The 18,996-nt window shown below is 34.3% G+C and overlaps 1 protein-coding gene across 1 annotated transcript; it reads right to left on the reverse strand.

The window, feature by feature from the left end:
* Positions 1–2,955: 2,955 nt before the first annotated feature.
* Positions 2,956–5,366, reverse strand: LOC141714024 (homeobox-leucine zipper protein HDG2-like). Its single transcript, XM_074517572.1, has 7 exons — positions 5,100–5,366; positions 4,900–5,004; positions 4,568–4,768; positions 4,274–4,454; positions 3,899–4,173; positions 3,436–3,558; positions 2,956–3,339 (listed from the first exon to the last, which is right to left on the reverse strand). The coding sequence occupies exons 1-7, from the start codon at positions 5,364–5,366 to the stop codon at positions 2,956–2,958; spliced, it is 1,536 nt and encodes a 511-aa protein (XP_074373673.1).
* Positions 5,367–18,996: the final 13,630 nt, after the last annotated feature.

Here is an 18,996-nt window from a genome sequence, read left to right on the forward strand (position 1 = left end):
GTCACTGTAAACATGCTTCCTTGTTGCTGGCTTTCTTTTTCCTTTCCCTTCCACTGCCAACCTTTTGCCTCTTCGAGGATAACGTCCCTACTAACATGTATGGCCTTTGTGTTTGGATCGAACAATCTGTATGCTTTTGTCCCGGGTTCTCTTCCCAAATGAACAACCATTTTACTTCTGTCGTCTAATTTTTTTACGTGCACACTTGGCACTTTCATATGAGCAATGCACCCGAACACCTTCAAGTACTCGATCTGTGGTTTCTTCTTCGACCATGCTTCGTATGGAGTTAATTCTGTTAAAGCTCTCGTTGGCAACCTGTTTAGCAGAAACACAGCATGTCTGACTGCTTCACCCCACATCCATGAAGGCATATCTCGTTCTTTTAATAAGCTCCTGGCCATTGCCACCACGGTTCTATTGCGTCTCTCCACGACTCCGTTCTGCTGTGGGGAATAGGGAGCCGTGAAGTGCCTGGTTATTCCAACATTTTCACAGAACGCTGAGAATTCTTTAGAGCAAAATTCACCCCCTCTGTCCGTTCTCAGCACCTGTATCACCTCCTTTGACTCATTTTCGACCAATGCTTTGAATTTTTTGAACATACTCAAAGCCTCATCTTTTGTCTTTATCATAAACACCCACATGGCGCGGCTGAAGTCATCAACCAGTAGCAAGAAGTATCTATTCCCAGCTGGAGTTGATGGCAATATTGGGCCACAAATACCTCCGTAAATCAGTTCCAAACGCTTTGTAGCAATGAACCCAGTTTTAGATGGGAATGGGCGTCGGGCTTGTTTTGACAATAAACATCCATGACAGCTTTCCTTTGGGTAAACAATGTTTGGAAAGCCATGTACCATTCCACTTCTAGACATAAGACCCATTGCCTGAAAGTTTACATGGCCTAGGCGTAGATGCCAGAGCCATGATTTTTCTTCTGTTTTTGACAACAAGCAAGCATTTCTGTTTTCCTCGATAACCAGTTTATACAAACGATTATGAGACTTCTTTACTTTTATAAATAACTTTCCATTCTCATCATATATCCACAAATATTCACCGCTTAAAATTACTTTGTTACCACTCTCAGATAATTGGCCCAAACTAATTATGTTATTACAAAGTGTAGGGATAAAGTATACCTCTTGCAGGGCTCGTTCCTCTCCATTCTTGCAAGTGAAGTGCACTGTCCCTTTTCCTTTTATATCAACTGTGGATCCGTCCCCGAACCGCACCATGCCAGTTATTCCTTCGTCCAAGTCTCGAAACTTCGATCGTTGCCCGGACATATGATTACTCGCCCCGTTATCTAAGTACCAAACATTTGATTCTCCAGTTTGACTGCCAATATTCGACTCCATCTTTGGGTTCACTCCACTTTCATTCAACAGAACCGTACCCTTTTCTTCGCTTCCACACTCCAGTACAAGAAGTGCAGGCTCATCATCTGTTGTCTGGGTCAGGTTCACCTCAGAATTTTGTTCTCTATTTCTCTTTGGTTTTCTGCACTCTACTGCATAGTGTCCGAAGGCATGACAGTTGTAACACCTCAATTTGTTTCTGTCACGTGGTCCACGTCCATAATCTCTACCACGATTCTCATTACTGGTTCGAGCCACTCCTTTGTTTGCCTTTTTCAGCCATTCCTCTCGTGACAACAGCAACTGTCCTTCACTGGCTTCTCGCTTTGCCCACTCCTCTTCAGTAAGTAACAGTTGTTGCCCTCCATTGGTCTCTGTCTGTCCCTTTAACCTCTCCTCGTGAGCCTTGAGTGAGCCCACGATTTCTTCCACAGACATAGTATCCAGATTTCCAAACTGTTCAATTGCTGAAACAATTTGCAGGAACTTTGTTGGTACTGCTCTCAGTAATTTCTTGACCACGTATGTTTCTTCAATTACTTCGCCTAGTGCTCGAATGTTCGTCACCACACCATTTAATCTCGCACAAAAGTCATCAAGTTGCTCTGTCTCCTTCATGGTCATTGACTCAAACTCAACTTTAAGAGTTTGAGCTTTTGCCTTCTTCACCTTATCAGCTCCTAAGCACATGGTTTTTATGGCATCCCAAGCTTCTCTCGCCGTTTTCTTCTCTGCAACAGATAACAATGTCTCCTCGGGAATTGCTTGATAAATTGCTGCAATTGCGATCTTGTCTATTCTCTCCTCTACTGCTGCATTTGGATCCTTCTGCTCGATTGCTCCCCACACGCCATGCGCTTGCATGAAAACTCTCATCTTTAGTGCCCATGTTGTGTAATTGGTTTTTGTGAGCATTGGGTAGGTTAGGCCAACTGTGTTTTCTTTTGTTTTGCTGGGTTCCATGGTTACTAATTTTGGCATATACTTGGGCATTCACCAGGGTTACTTACTGAAGCTCTGATACCAGATATTAGATAAAATGAATATGCAAATGACACAAGTAATTAGCTAACTTGGATACTCAACTCAAAGGCTGGTGGATTACTCTCTTAATTTGAAAAGAAATTACACAGTGATATTTAAACTATCAAGCTAAGTGTCACAGCTAAAAACCAGGAGCATACTCCCGTTAGTGCCACACGACTCTCCTACCCAAACTCAACTACCAGAGACCTATTCTTATGCAACTACGTACAGGTGTAGCTGACTTATTCTAATGCAAAATACAATTAATAAAATAATATGTTTAGATTAATATATAATCCAACAATAATAGGTACCCATACACATGAAGGTCTAGGTGCAGAATATTCAAGTTCAAATTGGACTCGAGCAAATTTCAAAGATTCAAAACGTGCAGTAATTTCATCAAACTTAATAGGCTTTCCAATGAGCTGAGAAATCATGGTTAAACCATCACGAGACCAGTAGGAAGGTGGCACTTCACCTAGTTTGATCCAGCAAGGCACTTTGTCAATAACTTGTCATGTTTAATGATTACACAAATGATGAAATAGCAACCTCATTTCTATTAGGCCTCATTCATGGAAGCAAGCAGTGCTGCCTGAGATAAGAATTCCTCCACTGCTACTTTAATCCTCTCCGTCGTGAGGTTGATGAGGTCTGCTGCTTGGGAATGCATTTCAGCGGGCGGTACGAATGTCGGAGAATCATCGACCAATAGCTGAAACGAAACGGTCAATAACGATCCTCCGGATCCTTCTGTTCCAGTAGCAGGTCCATCAGGATGCACTGCAAATCCCGATGGAAGAAGGGGTCGATATTGGGAACTTATTCCATTCAGTATCAGATGCATATCCTCAGTTCTTAGGCGGGAAAAGACAATGTATGAAGCCACTGGATCACTGCAACTCTCTTGCAGTAATAGTATGTTCTCTTGGCTTGAGTTCTCAGCCTACAACGAATTTGTGATCGTTATAAATAAGAAAATCATTATTTCCTTTTTACTTCTACTGATAATGAAATGAAAACTTTCTACATATGCACTTACCAGAACCTTGTGTATTGAAACAGAATAGCTAGCTTCATGGCCTTTGGTAATGTGACACACTTGTTCAACAGCAGTTTCACCGGAGAGGACCTCCCATTCCCTACCGGGGTATGGAATCAGCGGCTGTACGTGGAATATTAAGGTCTAATGATTAGTTGTCAGCGTACAACATGGAATAACAGCTAATTTGGAATCTAACTATATAGATGCATGTAAATTTGCTTCAATTTGGCATAACAATGTAAGGAAAGTTGTTGTACTTATATAGACAGTTTAGATAATGAAGTCTAGTTACAATCATAAATTCGTCTGAAGTCTCTATATGTGCACTGATATAATGCCTTGAACCTAATGAAGATAACATAATTTACCTATAGATGATAATTTAAGAAGACCGAATAATGAAAAGTTCTTTCTAATTGCAGTTAAAAGTGGTAATGCATTTAATTTCAGGTAAAGATACCTCGCTTCCTGAGTTGTGATTGCGGAGAAAATCAAACACAGACTTCGGTGGCACTGGAAGCCAAATTGATGAAGCAGCAGATATCAGAGTACCCCTAGGTAGGCTATGATCTCTCATATTCATTCTTGTCATGACCCTAATATTGTCGTCAGTAGAATGTCCCGATAGTTCTTTCCAGTTCCCGGTTAAACCACTAATTCCTGAGTTGAAGTTTAACACCATTTTTGCAGCAAGCTTCAATAGAACTGTCTGAGCTCTTTCATCACTTGACATCACTGTGTGAAAAACATAAATGCATATAGGAGATTCAATTTTATCATGGAGCAGCAGGAATTTTTAAGTGAAATTCCACTAATGCAAGTTTCATTTACGTACCTAGTTGATTGTATTCCCCAAGAGGGGCCTTTAGCGAGATGTCATTTCCCATCTGTCGACACCTTCTTTCTAGGGTAGAGATCCATCGTTTGGCTCCAAATCCTATACTAGAATCTAGCAGAGGTTGATACATAGCTCTGATAGCCCTGCAGTCCGCATCTACATGCTCAACCCATGTAATCTTGAAAAACATTACATGAGTAAACCATAATTAGGTAATCCAAGAAATATCAATCAAGCTCATACAATGAAATACATAATATATATGATCAACATTGTATGCATTTAGTTCACCTGTGAGAATCCATCAGGTAATTCATGAATAAGGCAACCTGATGGCCTTTTCTTGCACCCGGTTACTGGGACTGGGTGTACACCGTCTAATGAAACGTCAACCACTATCCAGTCATTCTCAGAATATCGCTTACAATATCTAGCAAAATAGGTCTCACGGTTTGGGACAAGTGGTGTAGAGAGTTGATATGTAGCAGCCATCTGAATTAGATTTGCATGCAAGCATACATGATAGATTAATTATATTTCAAAAACTATTAACATGTACTGAATATAATGTTTTTGTTAACTAGACTTAAGGGGAAGATTTATAAATAAAAAAATCTAATTACCACTTGTAGGGTTCCATCATAGTCTGTTGCTCCTTCTGGATTCATCAGGACATCAACTGTCCTAGCCTTTGGGACAATTTCATAAAACATCACATACCAGTTACTCTAGTTAACAAAAAAGATGACAAGTTAGAAAGCAAATTCATCAGTTCTAGATTGACAATGCAAAACAAATACAAAAGAATTTAAATAATACTGACCACGTCCATAAAATAACTGACGAGGTTCTTGGGACTCAATTCAATCCTGGCAGTTTCACGAGAAACTTCAGATGTGAAGCCTACTTGTCTGGGGCCAACCAGATTTGGAAACATTCTACTATATGCCACTTTATCAAGAATTCTGCTTCCATCATCAGCACCGCAATGCCTCCACAGCGGTTCAGTGACCACAGCCATCACTCTCAGCTCTTCTGTCGCCAACCGTACAAGCTCAACTATTGCTTCCTGAAATTTGTTGGCCGTCATTGCATTGAGTAAGTTATGACTGTCTCCTGAATTAGTGCCACTAGTACTTTCATTTTCAAGATTAGCAGATCAGAGAGGACTTACCATATTGTAACTTGTTGGAGCCTTATCAATCTGTGCCTCGTGCTTTTCAGGCTGTAGCATACATCTCTTTTTTTTTTTCAAATTACAAATGTCACGAACAAAAAGAAGAAAGTCAAGCAAAGAAAAAGAACCATATTGAATGTAAACAATATGTAACTAATTAAGAGGGAATCAACGATACTCCTACGCCTTACAAGGTGTTGGTTCCGTAGTTACTCCAACGGTGTATTTTTTTTGATGTTTATTATATACAGGATCTCAAGTTAAATCTTGTTTCGGTTAGTCAATTATGTGAATCTGTTTAGTTTACTTAACATGGTATAAGAGCGCGGTCTAGGGAGGGTCTTATGTTCGAGTCCTTTCACCCCATTTGTTCTATTTAAATATTTGTTATTGGTATTGGTTTTATTTGTTATTATCGATCGTAGCGAAAAGTATCGTATAATTAATTGGAGTGTTAAAGAGTATAAGATCATATTCGGGTTTTTCTCTACAATCTTAAGGTTTTAGAGCGATTGATTACTTAACAGAGACATTAATAAATTACGAACACAAAAGAGGTTAGTTTTGCTACGTGTTGACGAGAATCCTGCAACTCTGATCTTGCAATTTCCTCTCCTTGATTCGCCTCAATGTGTGCACTGTACGCTCCAACAAAGTAATTTGAGTTAAAAACAAAGAAAAAAACAATAATTTGTTGTGGAAACAAACAAAAAGCTTACGCTTGCTGCTGCTCATCAGTTATCTGCTCGTCGATAATGTCTTCGAGCTTCCTCTTTCCCAGAGCTTTCTCTGCAGCCGCCGCTGACACAACACCTTGATCCCAGTCATCTTGCCCTCCTCCTGAGTTGTTTTGTCCCAGTTCCTCCTGTGCCACAACATTCCTTTAGTTTAGGCGCTATTTAAATCATTTCAAAATATTTTACTGTTGGTATACATCACAGAAACATTTCTACATTATAGTGACTTCTTATTTTTACAAAAAAATAGTAGTTACATTGAAGAATTCACCTGAACATTAGTCGAAAATCGAAGAGCGCTGCTTCCTTCTCCATCCAGGGATTGTTTAGCCGGTGTCACCATTCTTGCACGTTGTCTGAATTCAGGAATTTTATGTATACGAGATTTATTTGGTCGAGATATCTAGAAAATTTATGTTGATCAGGCGAATGCAAAGGCCAGAAAATGAGAGCTACTCGCTGATGAACTGTATGTTTTTGTCCTGCAGTGTACAAGACATTTATTTGTTGAGAGATTTAAATTTAACCATCTTCGACCCTAATAAATTTTTTAAAAAGACAAGATCCTAATTAATTAGATATAATGAATATCTTGTACTCTCTGTAAGAGATAACCTTTAAATTTACTAAAAAGTTTTGACTTTAAAAGAAGTTATTAATGTAATTATATCATGAATATGTTCCATATCTAATAGAGAACCTTTAGATTTTAAGTACAAACTTTTTAACTTAAAAAATTATTGAATGATTTCTTTTTGAAATGTAACATCTTAAGGGTCATTTGGTTCAACTTATTCTAGTATTATGTATGAGTTTGTTCTTTCAAACCCATACTTGTTGCTTGGTTGACTGTTTTTAAAATTTGATATCAATTTCTTAAACATATTTGGAATCCAGATTTGATAACCCATACTTGTTGCTTGGTTGACTGTTTTTAAATTTTGATATCAATTTCTTAAACATATTTGGAATCCAGATTTGATACCTCAAGGTGAGTTTGAGATGTACGAGGTATGAAATTAAATTTCATTATTTTATTTTTATTTATAAAGTTAAATGCAAATTTAAAACACATATCTTAAATATCATGTTGTTTAATCTTAAATAAGTAATGCTTATTTTTATTTAATACTAATTAGTAATATTTTACTTGTTTAAAAAATTATAAATTAATGAAAATTTTAAATTTTTAATCACTTTTATTTATTTAATTTTTTAGTTTGTAAGTTGTATATTAACTTAAATTCGACATATGTACTATATAAAAGTTTGATTAAATCAATGAATTAAAAATATTTAAATTAAACAGATTCATTTCAGCACCGAACCAAACACATAATATCATGAATGATTGCTCAACCACATACCATTTTAACCCAATTTCTTATTCCAAATTCATACTGTCTTGTGAACCAAACAACCCCTAAGGGATCGTTTGGCCAACTAGGTGGTATCAGGTTGGAATCAAAAATCGGTATAAGCTGGTATGAGTTTGGATCTTGATACCGGATATCACCAGTTTGGTTCAAAAATAGGATGAGAATGATACCCTTAAGTGGTGTTTGGTTGATAAGTTATTTGGAATCAAGAATCAAAAGACACTTTATTATATTTTTGTTAATTAATTATTTTAATATTAAAAACTAAAATTATACACTATCACTTAATTTAATCATAAATATTACTAGAGTTTTTTTGAAAAATACCTTAGGCTAAAAATATTTTTACAAAAATTTGCAAAATTACTTTTTTATTTGCAAAAATACTATTTTCAATTTTTTTTGCGAATATACGGTTTTATGCAACTTGATGTAACTAGATGCAACTTTAGACGAATTTATGCAACCTCATGTAATCTCAAATGCAATATAAAAAACACAATTCAACTAATTGCGTGTCTGCTTGATTTTAATTGATTCCCTATTTTTGCAAAAAGTTTTAAAAGATAATAAAATCACAATTTTTTTTTTAAAAAAGTTAGTGTTTTTGCTTATTTTTCTTATTAAAATATGTGATTATAAATATTTTAACATAGGATCTAAGAAACTAAAATATGCATTCACATTTTTTATTCATCAATATCAAAATTTAACCTGAAAAAAAAGAAGCACACTATAGTTAAAAAGAAAGGCGCCTGTACTATCCTTGTAGTGAGACATAGCCAGGGAGAAGCAAGCAAAGTAGAAGCTTTGCCGGAAGCAAGACGAGGAGGCGGAACTGTCGTAGAAGCGGTAGTTTCCCCTGACCGACTAAAATAGAACATTCGCGACCTACTTTGATAAAAAAGGCGAAGGGTTTGGCAACAAGCAAACGGCTTTCTATCATAGTTGCAAGGATTCCAAACTTTAACTATAACTACTTAAATACAGTTCAAAGGCTGCTGTATCATAAGGGGCTGTTAATTACAAGCTATCAGCGCTGTCTTAGATTAAGTGAGTGAAAGCTGACGATACTATTACCGGGTAAGTCTTTTATGGTCCCAGGAAGGCATATTGAAGGTGTGCGGGTAACTGCTTAAGTTCTACAGAAGGAGCCCTCAGTGCTAGAAAGTGGTGGCAACGCTTTCCGTTCCCCAAGATTTAAAAACTGCCTGCTACCCGAAACTGCTATCTAGATTAGCTGTATTAGCCGTAACCATTGTGCTTCGCCTTCGGCAGCACACCTGCTCGATTAGCAAGCCTCTTTGTTGGACCGCCGGGAACACAGTGGCCTCTGACCAGGACCAGTAACCAATTCGAATTTGGATCTTGACATGTCGGTGGTTTTTAACCGTAGGCATTTTTTCAGGAAGTTGGTGTGCTCAAGGAATGAATCTAATCAATTAAGTGGGAAAGAGCCCTCGTAAGGCCTCATTCATCCCTTACCCGGAAAAGGCCTCTCTCATCCCTTGCAGCTAATTAATGGCAGCCCCTTTCTTGCTCATGTTTACCGTATACGTAACCCTCGCTATTTAATCTCCGGCTATTGATATTGAGCCAAATGGGACAGAAGGTACTCTTATATAGAATCTGCTATGACTGTTCTCATAACCGGCGCCCCCGCATGCACGGGTGGTTGATAAACACGTATTGGGCAGCTGTCAATGGATTTTGTGATCGAATGTCCAACTTTCTATAGTTTTGGAGTGAATTGGCTAAGCCAGAGTTTTCCTGACTTGCGGGACTGGTTAAAGCAGCATGGTCAATACACACCTAAAGCGCCTACGTTCCGCTTGCAGCCAATACAACCACAACCTAACTTGCACGAGATTCAACAACTGACCTTCTTCGGCACCAAGACCCTTTAGAGAGAGGGGCGAGGCACAAGAGGATGTACTGGGCCAACCATGACCCTTTTCGAGCAGCTCTTTGCCGCCGAATCTCCTCATTGGCCAATGTCAACGTCCTGTAACACTCCAGCAACAGGAACGGGAACAATAGATGCTACACTGACTGCGCGCTTACTCTATAAATAGAGAAATCAAAGGGGATTCATTGCTCTTTCTCCTTTATATTTCCTACAATATTTTTATTTTTTCACTGGTGAATTTTGTCAATTCTATTTCTTACCGGTTTCGTTGATTGACTTTTTTTTGGCGATGTTATTTAGACTCTTTCTAGAAGACACTGGTCGATAGCTTATTCTCCCTTCGTGTCAATCATCCAACCAAGAGCTATGAACCCTACTTGTTAACACAGTGCATTTGACATTACCCGAAGACCGGTTTTCTCGAAAAAGTAGAAACGATATGACTTCTGATACTCGATCCAGGCAGAATGGGAATATACACCTCTGGATGGCCGAAGAACCGAAAGAGATGATGTTGAAGCACCTAAAGGAGAATTTGGTGTCTTTCTGGTCAGTAATGAAAGCAATCGTCCCTCCCGTCGTAAAATAAGAGCACCTGGCTCTAATAAAGAGTGAAAGCTTTAGTTCTGAAAGATCTTCCCCAACAGAATTAGTTTTAACTTTTCATTGGCAAACCAAGAGGCAAATGATAAAATATGGCTCTGTTGGAATCATGAAATTCATGTAGTGCTTGTCGGCGTGTTTGAATAGTGTATCGCAGTCGACATTAGCAGAGCGAGAGAAAAAAAATGAAAAATATAATAAAATACGTGTAATAAGTCTCAGCCCTTGTGATAAATGATATCAAGGGTTTGATAGCTCATATGATGGTTTTCAAAACCCTATATCTCATGAATTTGAAAAATGGATTTTAAAATAAAAAAATTTCAACAAAACACATGATATGAAACGAGTCTACATTATACTAAAAGATAGTACAGCTGATGTCATCGTTGCTTATATGTCAAATTCTCATTAAATAGCTGAAATCATCAAATCCTACGTGTGTCTCATCTTCCATTAACATTTTTCCCTAATTAATTATATTTTGAATGTCTATCTTTCATTTATAACCTCCATTTATTCTCTCTTTTCCTCATTCTCATTTCTCATTTCTCCCTTCTCATTTTTAAAGTCTCCACTAATTCTCTTTTTCACTAATTTAAATATTCATCAATTTATTATATACTTATATAATTAATTAAAAAATCTTATAATTTGTCATACTCTTTTTAGGTGTTTATATTTTTATTTTATTTTATATCTCAGTATCATAACATGATATAAATATAACACATATTGAAATTAAACTATTTCAAATTATATTTTTATAGAAGAATTAAAATATAACCGGGCATATCCCCGTGATTTAATCTATTTTTATCTATTTCAACCCATATCTCATACCCAATATTATTAAACCAAACATAGCTTAAGTGGTTTCTAAAACATATTATGCATTATCTTTTAGAGTTATTTAAATTTTTAATATTAATTTAGTTAAAGAAAGTATATATTTTTTTCAAAAAAGAATTACTAAAAAATGTCTTGAATTAATCTAAGACTTAGTTTCAGTTTACGGAATGATTGATACTAATATTAATTAACATTCTTCTTCAAAATTAAAAATATGGATTGTTTAATTTTAATATTTTTTAATAATAGATTTGCTTTTTGTTAAATATATTTTAAGAGGTAATTACATTTTTACTCTCCAATTTTCGTTCAAAAATAACAGCAAATAACTAATTTGCAAAAATAGTTCACTACACTTAATTAATCTATTAATTTAATTTTAGTTTGTTATGGTCATTTTACCAACTAACGGTTTTTTTTAATCTTTAATCATATTTTAACCCCGGCCTATAAAACACATTATTTGAGATAAAATAGTTTCATTCCCCATCTAAGATCAATTATTTAATTGTATTTGATATTGACCAGTATTTAGTTATGCGGCATGGACAAGCAAACATGCAAAAAAGATTTAGGAAAATGTTATTTTCAGAGCTCTTTTTTTATGTGCAAAAAGACCAAATTATCCTTATATTCATATTTTTCAGGGCTTTTATTGTCAATGCAGGAGGGGCAATTTTGTCATTTCAGTCTTTTTTTGCTCTGAAAATAAAAATTTTGCTCTGAAAATAATATTTTCCAAAGATCTAGTAGATTGGGTTTAATTCGCTCTTCAAAAAATTCATAGTTTATAAAACAAATAAAGTCGATTTTTTTTAAAAAATCGGGTCAAGTTTCCTCGAGAATAAGAGGCCCATTTTAGGTTTGCATGCCAGCCGGCAAGAACCATACTTTTAATCAAAATATTTATTTATTCATTTGTGGGTTAAATATCATGTAGGTAGGTGACTAACTGCGTCCAAAAAATTCAAGTAAATTACTCATTGCAATTTTGACTCAAAATGATCATCAATTAACTTAATTTGGTCATTCCGTTAAAGTCGAAAACTAAAACTAGTCAAAATCCAAAAATCTTAACACATGATGGTAGGGGTCATTCTGGACTTCAATATAATTATTAAAACTTGTTTTTTGACTCACAAAATCATGATTAAATCTCGTTTTTAATCTTCTAAGTTTTGAAAATAACACAAGTTCGGACAATCAATGTCAGATATCATCATTATTCTGTGAGCCAAATAGAAAATTTTAGTAATCGTATTGAATTCCAAAACGAGCTCTACCATCCTATGTTACCATTTTTCAATTTTGTATAATTTTAATTTTTGACTGTATCGAAATGTTCAAATTAAGTTAATTAATGACCGTTTGAGTCAAATTTGCAATGAATGAGATATTTGGATGCAATTAGTCATCCGGTTTATGTTTAACCCATTTATTTATATATCAATATTAGTTCGTGTCCGTGCTTTAAACCGTGGCTTGTTTACAAAAAGAAACAAATAATATCTTGAATTAGAATAATTTAGATACCGAAATAAATAATATTCCTTTATATTACATTTAGACTTCTCAGTTATTAATCTTCATAAATGTTATTTATTGTATTAAATCAAAAACCAATGAATTATAACTTGTCTTGATTCTAATAGTATAATTTAATATGCTTTTTAAAAATTTATTAAAATTTTTGTACATTTCTAGAATTTATATAGAAAGAAAATCATATTTTCAGCCGTTTTAAAAAATCTGGGCTTCTAAGGATCGAATAGAACTTTTATTTAGACTTTTTAAGTCTAGGATTTTATCTGAATTTTTTGAATTTTGGATTGATCCAAATTTAGAATAAAAAAGAGACTCGTTTAAGGCCCGTGTCCGTATCAAACCGAGTGAGACTATGTTTAAATCAGACTTTTCATTTTTTTTCTGGATTGAATCGGGTTTTAAAATTTCTTAAACATCTAGCAAATAGTAACAAAAGATGAAAAGTAAAGAGACATGAACTGAGACATAATACATAAATATCCACTACAAGGAAACAAGCTTCAACAACGGTTTATGTCCGTTGTCTGATACCCTATTTTCCCGTTGACTATTGAGCCGCCGTCTGTTAGTTAGATCAGACAACGGCTAAAAAAACATTGTCTGAGATTATACAGACAATGATTATGGATTAAGCCCGTTGTATTACATCCAGAAAAGACAACGTTTTTTGCTTGTTTTCGTCGTAACAAGCGACATTACTCAAGGGTTCTCAGAAACTCAGAAAACCGTTGTGTAAGGTATAACATTAAAGCCAATCCTACAACACTTATTGTTGTATAAACATTGTTGTGTATTCAGATAGACAACAAAAATGAAATTGAGCTCGTAGAACTCTTGTAATAAATTTCTACACACAACAGTTTTGGATTTTAATGTATGGCATGATCAGATACATACAACTGTTTATTTGTCCAAACGTATTGCATGAATACCTTTGATACAATATCTTAATATTATATAGACAATGGTTTACTAGTGTTGTGAGAGTAATTTTGCACCAAAGTTTTGTGTTCGAAAGCATTGTTTTAGTATTAAAGACATGATATTTTAATGAAGCTTGGTTCTTAAAAGCGTTGTCTTACACAAAATATAACAAGTAATCAAATGAAATTAGCTTTGCAAATCTAAACAAAAGTTCTAAAGTTAATCCATGATCGAAAATCACAACAACATAGTTATACAAAAGCTAAAAGCATATTGATATCACTGCCTTCATGAGTCTAAGATTTCTACTAAAAATTAAAGAAAATATAGAGTCTACAAGGATTTGATGTGGCTACTCAGAGCTCACTTGGCCTTTTTAGGTTCTCTTCACGTTTTCCGCAAGAGCTATGTTGTCCTTGCAATATCATTACAGCATGTAATAGGCAATCTCCCAATCTGGAGAAAACAATCTTCAAAATAAATCGACAACCACTCTTAAGTTAATATTCTTTTCCTTCTTGCATTATAAGAAAAACAAAGAACTGGATCTCTTAATATAAAGTGAAATCAAACTAAGACGTAATAGAAAATAAACAAATGCCCATAGTGTCACCTGGCTCACTTCCATGAAGAGACTGTCAATGTCCTGCTTTGTAAAGATACCACCTTTACTCGCAGTTTCTCTTGGTGAAGATTGGGAGGTCCTGCTTGTAACAGCTTCATCTTTTCCTCTTTTGTCAACCTCCTTTTTCAAATCATCTATCCCGACAATCTGTAGAGAAAGTCGAAGTACACATAAAATTCACTTAAAATAAGATTGACAAACTACATGCTAGGTTCTCAAAATTTCCAAATAAAAGGAGGCCACAAACATATACAGAAGGCAATTTGTAAACCAGGGCACATAGATTTGTAAAGTAATCCATAATTATGCTTCTTTTTTCGTAAATAGTTCAGCTGCTTTGTAGCTAGCTGATTACCTAAAAATAGTTTCAAAAACCCTTAAAATAATGTCCATATTTCAACATTTAAGGTTACAGACACTACTACAGAAACGTACAGTACTACTGGCATAATGTTCTCCCATCAGTACATCATTTGAAAACACCTGTTCAACACATCATCATTAGTGTTGCTAATAAATCAGTACATAGACTTCTTAAGCTACATTGCTACGTCATACCTTCACTTGTACACTGAACTTATGAAGTAAAAGCGATACATATTATTTTGCCTAAGAAATAAGAACTCCCTTAACACTATAATATAACAACTTATATTTTTCTTTCACGGATATTTTCTACGCATAAAATAAATAAATGTTATACTTTATGGGGGAACTGAACTTAAAATTCAGGGGACACAATTATGAATATTGTTAGCTGAGTGGGAGAAGAATACGAACTGCAGGATGCAAAAGAGCTAGTCACACTAAATCTATATACATTATTAACAAGAATAATTTGTTATGTACATTCTCCAAAAGTGAAATATCAGGAATTCTATAGAAATGTATCCCCACGGGTGCTCATAGCTCTTCAGTCGCAATCCAGACTGCACCTTAATCAACTTATGCTCCAGGAGAACAAATAAGCCTGCTAGATTAACTATACCTACTGCTAGACACTACTAGTAACATATCTTGTTCTGTTCACTAGTTGAATAAAAAGAAACCATCTGCCATTGCAAAATCATTCAACAGTTGTCTCAAGACAGATCATTTTTATATCACAATTTCAATCTTACTAGTTACTAAATCAAGTCAACTAAGAACTAGACTATTTCTTTAATATCTTAACTGGCGAGAAAATTTTAGAAATGAATAACAAATGAAAGATACAAGTAAAGATGTGATACAGTTCAGGCCATATCATACAGTTTCGTATTTGAGGAGGTTCAGTCTCTTCCTTCTTTGTTTGTCATTCTGAAATTCCTGTTTCATGACCACAAGTATAAGGGGTTTAGCAGGCTAAAAGCTAATACTGATGACTGTTTTGACTTTTTATGAAGCAAATGAATAGGAGTAATGATACCGTAACATAGAAGCGGGAAGATTGAAAAAAATAAAGAACAACCAACCTCATACATTACTTTCTTATTGACTGGTGCAGTGTTGTCACAAAGAAGCCACTCACTGGTTGCTTTCAGTTTTAAGAACTCGCCCTCACTTTCGTTATCTACGGACTATAAAATTAGAATCAATCAGCAATTGCAAGATAATCTTGAAATTATAACTCAACAATAATAATAATAAAAAAGAAAAAAGAGGGTAACAAGTTTCAGACCTCCTCGTATAGTTGTGACGAGTGAGAGCGTTGTTGAGTTTAGACATTGACAATGTGTTTGACAATATCCCTGAACCAGAGACTGTCTGTAATCTTTATAACAAAATCTCCATTCTCTCTATCCTTAATTAAATCATGAAAAACATAATTATTTTCAACTTCAGCTACTGAGATGGTGATTTTGTTGGAAAGAGATGAAGTAACAAAACGAGGATGGGGGGTTGTCGGAGATTTTATGAAAGTGGAACAACAACTACTCATATTCATTCCCTCGAATGCTTTTCTCTTTGATTTTTATTCAATTATTAATGTGCAAGATGGAAATAGAAGCTGTTCCCATGGAGTAAATTAAGCACAACAAACATATAACCTAACCTTGCAAATGATAAACATGTACTAATCAGTCATGCCCTGAGCTTGAAAGGTTTGAACTCCTAAAAATATTCCTCAAAATTGTCGCTTTGAACTTGAAAATCAAGGAGATTAGAAATTCCAACCTTCAATTTTCTAATTGAGAAGCTGAATTCATATGCAATTTTGTGAAAGAGAAACAAGATTGGGCGAGGGAGATGGTCAGGATTTAAAAACTAAAAAACCAGACAGAGAGAGGAGAGAGATGAGTCGTGGGAGAGAGATGGAAGAGTACGGAGAGAAAGAATCAGGAGGAGAAGAGGAGTCAGATCTAAGAAAGGGGAATGGGAGAGATAATGGGGAAATGAAAATTAGAAGGAAGGGGGAAATGAAAATTAAAGGGGGGAAACCAAAAATTGTGTAAAAATGAAAAAATCATAAATTAATTTATTTATTTATATATTATAATTAAATACTTATCTTTATTTTACTTATATTAATAGAATAATATTTATCTTAAATAATTTCACATAATTTTTTATATAAAATTATTTGAAACAAATTTGAAAAAATTTCAATTATTTTTCTATATAACTAACGTTAATATATATTAATATTATGCAAAATGATCCTAAAACCATTTTTTAAGAAAGTAATTATTTAATCAAGAAAGAGACTTATTTTTCATAGTTGCACTTCTATTCGATTTTCATTATAAAATCATACAAGATAAATTTAAATTTTTTTGAATATTTTTTTGTATGATTACAATCATTACATCTCAATACAGTTGGATCTTTGAAAATATCATTTAAAAAAATTACCATATTGATAGAAAAAGAATCCCGTCTTCGGGAGTAGTATTTCCTCACATAAAAGATTAATTTGAAATTTTTAATAATTTTTTAGTATGATTAAAATCAATATATCTTCATATTTAATAATTTATAGTTGGTACTTTACCTGATTTTTCTAATCCTCACATGCAAGATGAACTTCAAATTTTTTAATAATTTTTTCATATGAATAAAATTGATATATCTTAACATCCGTACGGTTGGATCGTCGAAAAAATCATTTTAAAAATTAATCTTGTAAATCGGGAACGAGTCTTGTTGTCGGGAGAGATACTTTTACCGGATTTTTCTAATCCTGACATGCAAGATGAAGTTCAAATTTTTTAATAATTTTTTCATATGACTAAAATTGATATATCTGAACATCAGCATGGTTGGATCGTCGAAAAAATCATTTTAAAAATTAATCTTGTAAATCTGGAACGAGTCTAGTTTCGGGAGGGGTACTTTTACCGGATTTTTCTAATCCTGACTTGCAAGATGGACTTCAAATTTTTTAATAATTTTTTCATATGACTAAAATTGATATATCTTAACATCCGTACGGTTGGATTGTCGAAAAAATTATTTTAAAAATTAATCTTGTAAATCGGGAACGAGTTTTGTTGTCGGGAGGGGTACTTTTACCGGATTTTTCTAATCCTGACATGCAAGATGAAGTTTAAATTTTTTAATAATTTATTCATATGACTAAAATTGATATATCTTAACATCCGTACGGTTGGATCGTCGAAAAAATCATTTTAAAAATTAATCTTGTAAATCTGGAACGAGTCTCGTTGTCGGGAGGGGTACTTTTACCGGATTTTTCTAATCCTGACTTGCAAGATGAAGTTTAAATTTTTCAATAATTTTTTCATATGACTAAAATTGATATATCTTAACATCCGTACGGTTGGATCGTTGAAAAAATTATTTTAAAAATTAATCCTGTAAATCGGGAACGAGTCTCGTTGTAGGGAGGGGTACTTTTACCAGATTTTTCTAATCCTGGCATGCAAAATGAATTTCAAATTTTTTAATAATTTTTTCGTATGACTAAAATCGATATATCCTAACATCCGTACGGTTGGATCGTCGAAAAATCATTTTAAAAAATTAATCCTGTAAATCGGGAACGAGTCTCGTTGTCGGGAGGGGTACTTTTACCAGATTTTTCTAATCCTGACATGCAAAATGAATTTCAAATTTTTTAATAATTTTTTCATATGACTAAAATCGATATATCCTAACATCCGTACGATTGGATCGTCGAAATATCATTTTAAAAAATTAATCCTGTAAATCGGGAACGAGTCTCGTTGTCGGGAGGGGTACTTTTACCAGATTTTTCTAATCCTGGCATGCAAAATGAATTTCAAATTTTTTAATAATTTTTTCTTATGACTAAAATCGATATATCCCAACATCCTTACGGTTGGATCGTCGAAAAATCATTTTAAAAAATTAATCTTGTAAATCGGGAACGAGTCTCGTTGTCGGGAGGGGTACTTTTACCAGATTTTTCTAATTCTGGCATGCAAAATGAATTTCAAATTTTTTAATAATTTTTTCGTATGACTAAAATCGATATATCCTAACATCCGTACGGTTGGATCGTCGAAAAATCATTTTAAAAATTAATCCTGTAAATCGGGAACGAGTCTCGTTGTCGGGAGGGGTACTTTTACCAGATTTTTCTAATCCTGGCATGCAAAATGAATTTCAAATTTTTAATAATTTTTCTTATGACTAAAATTTATATATCCTAACATCTGTACGGTTGGATCGTCGAAAAATCATTTTAAAAAATTAATCATGTAAATCGGGAACGAGTCTCGTTGTCGGGAGGGGTACTTTTACCAGATTTTTCTAATCCTGACATTCGAGATGAATTTCAAATTTTTTAGTACTTTTTTCATGTGACTAAAATGAGTATTTCTTAACATCCGTACGGTTGGATCCTCTAAAAAATCATTAAAAAAATTTATCTTTTTCATCAGGTATGAAAAAAATCTAGTACGAGGCAACACCCAACGGTTTTTTATGAAAAAGTCTTGTTTGAAATAAATTGTGACAACAGGGTTTTTGATAAAAACCGTTGTCTTAGATGATCAACTTT

The sequence above is a fragment of the Apium graveolens genome, chromosome 3 (genome assembly GCF_009905375.1).
Source record: "Apium graveolens cultivar Ventura chromosome 3, ASM990537v1, whole genome shotgun sequence".
NCBI classification, from domain to species: Eukaryota; Viridiplantae; Streptophyta; class Magnoliopsida; order Apiales; family Apiaceae; genus Apium; species Apium graveolens.

Bases quoted from the DNA above. Each gene is read 5' to 3' on its own strand.
- LOC141714024 (XM_074517572.1), bottom strand. From the start codon at position 5,366: ATGACGGCCAACAAATTTCAGGAAGCAATAGTTGAGCTTGTACGGTTG. The intron at 4,174-4,273 runs GTACGTAAATGA...TTTTTCACACAG, and splicing joins TGGGGAATACAATCAACTAG to TGATGTCAAGTGATGAAAGA. The intron at 3,340-3,435 runs GTAAGTGCATAT...AATTCGTTGTAG, and splicing joins TTTCAATACACAAGGTTCTG to GCTGAGAACTCAAGCCAAGA.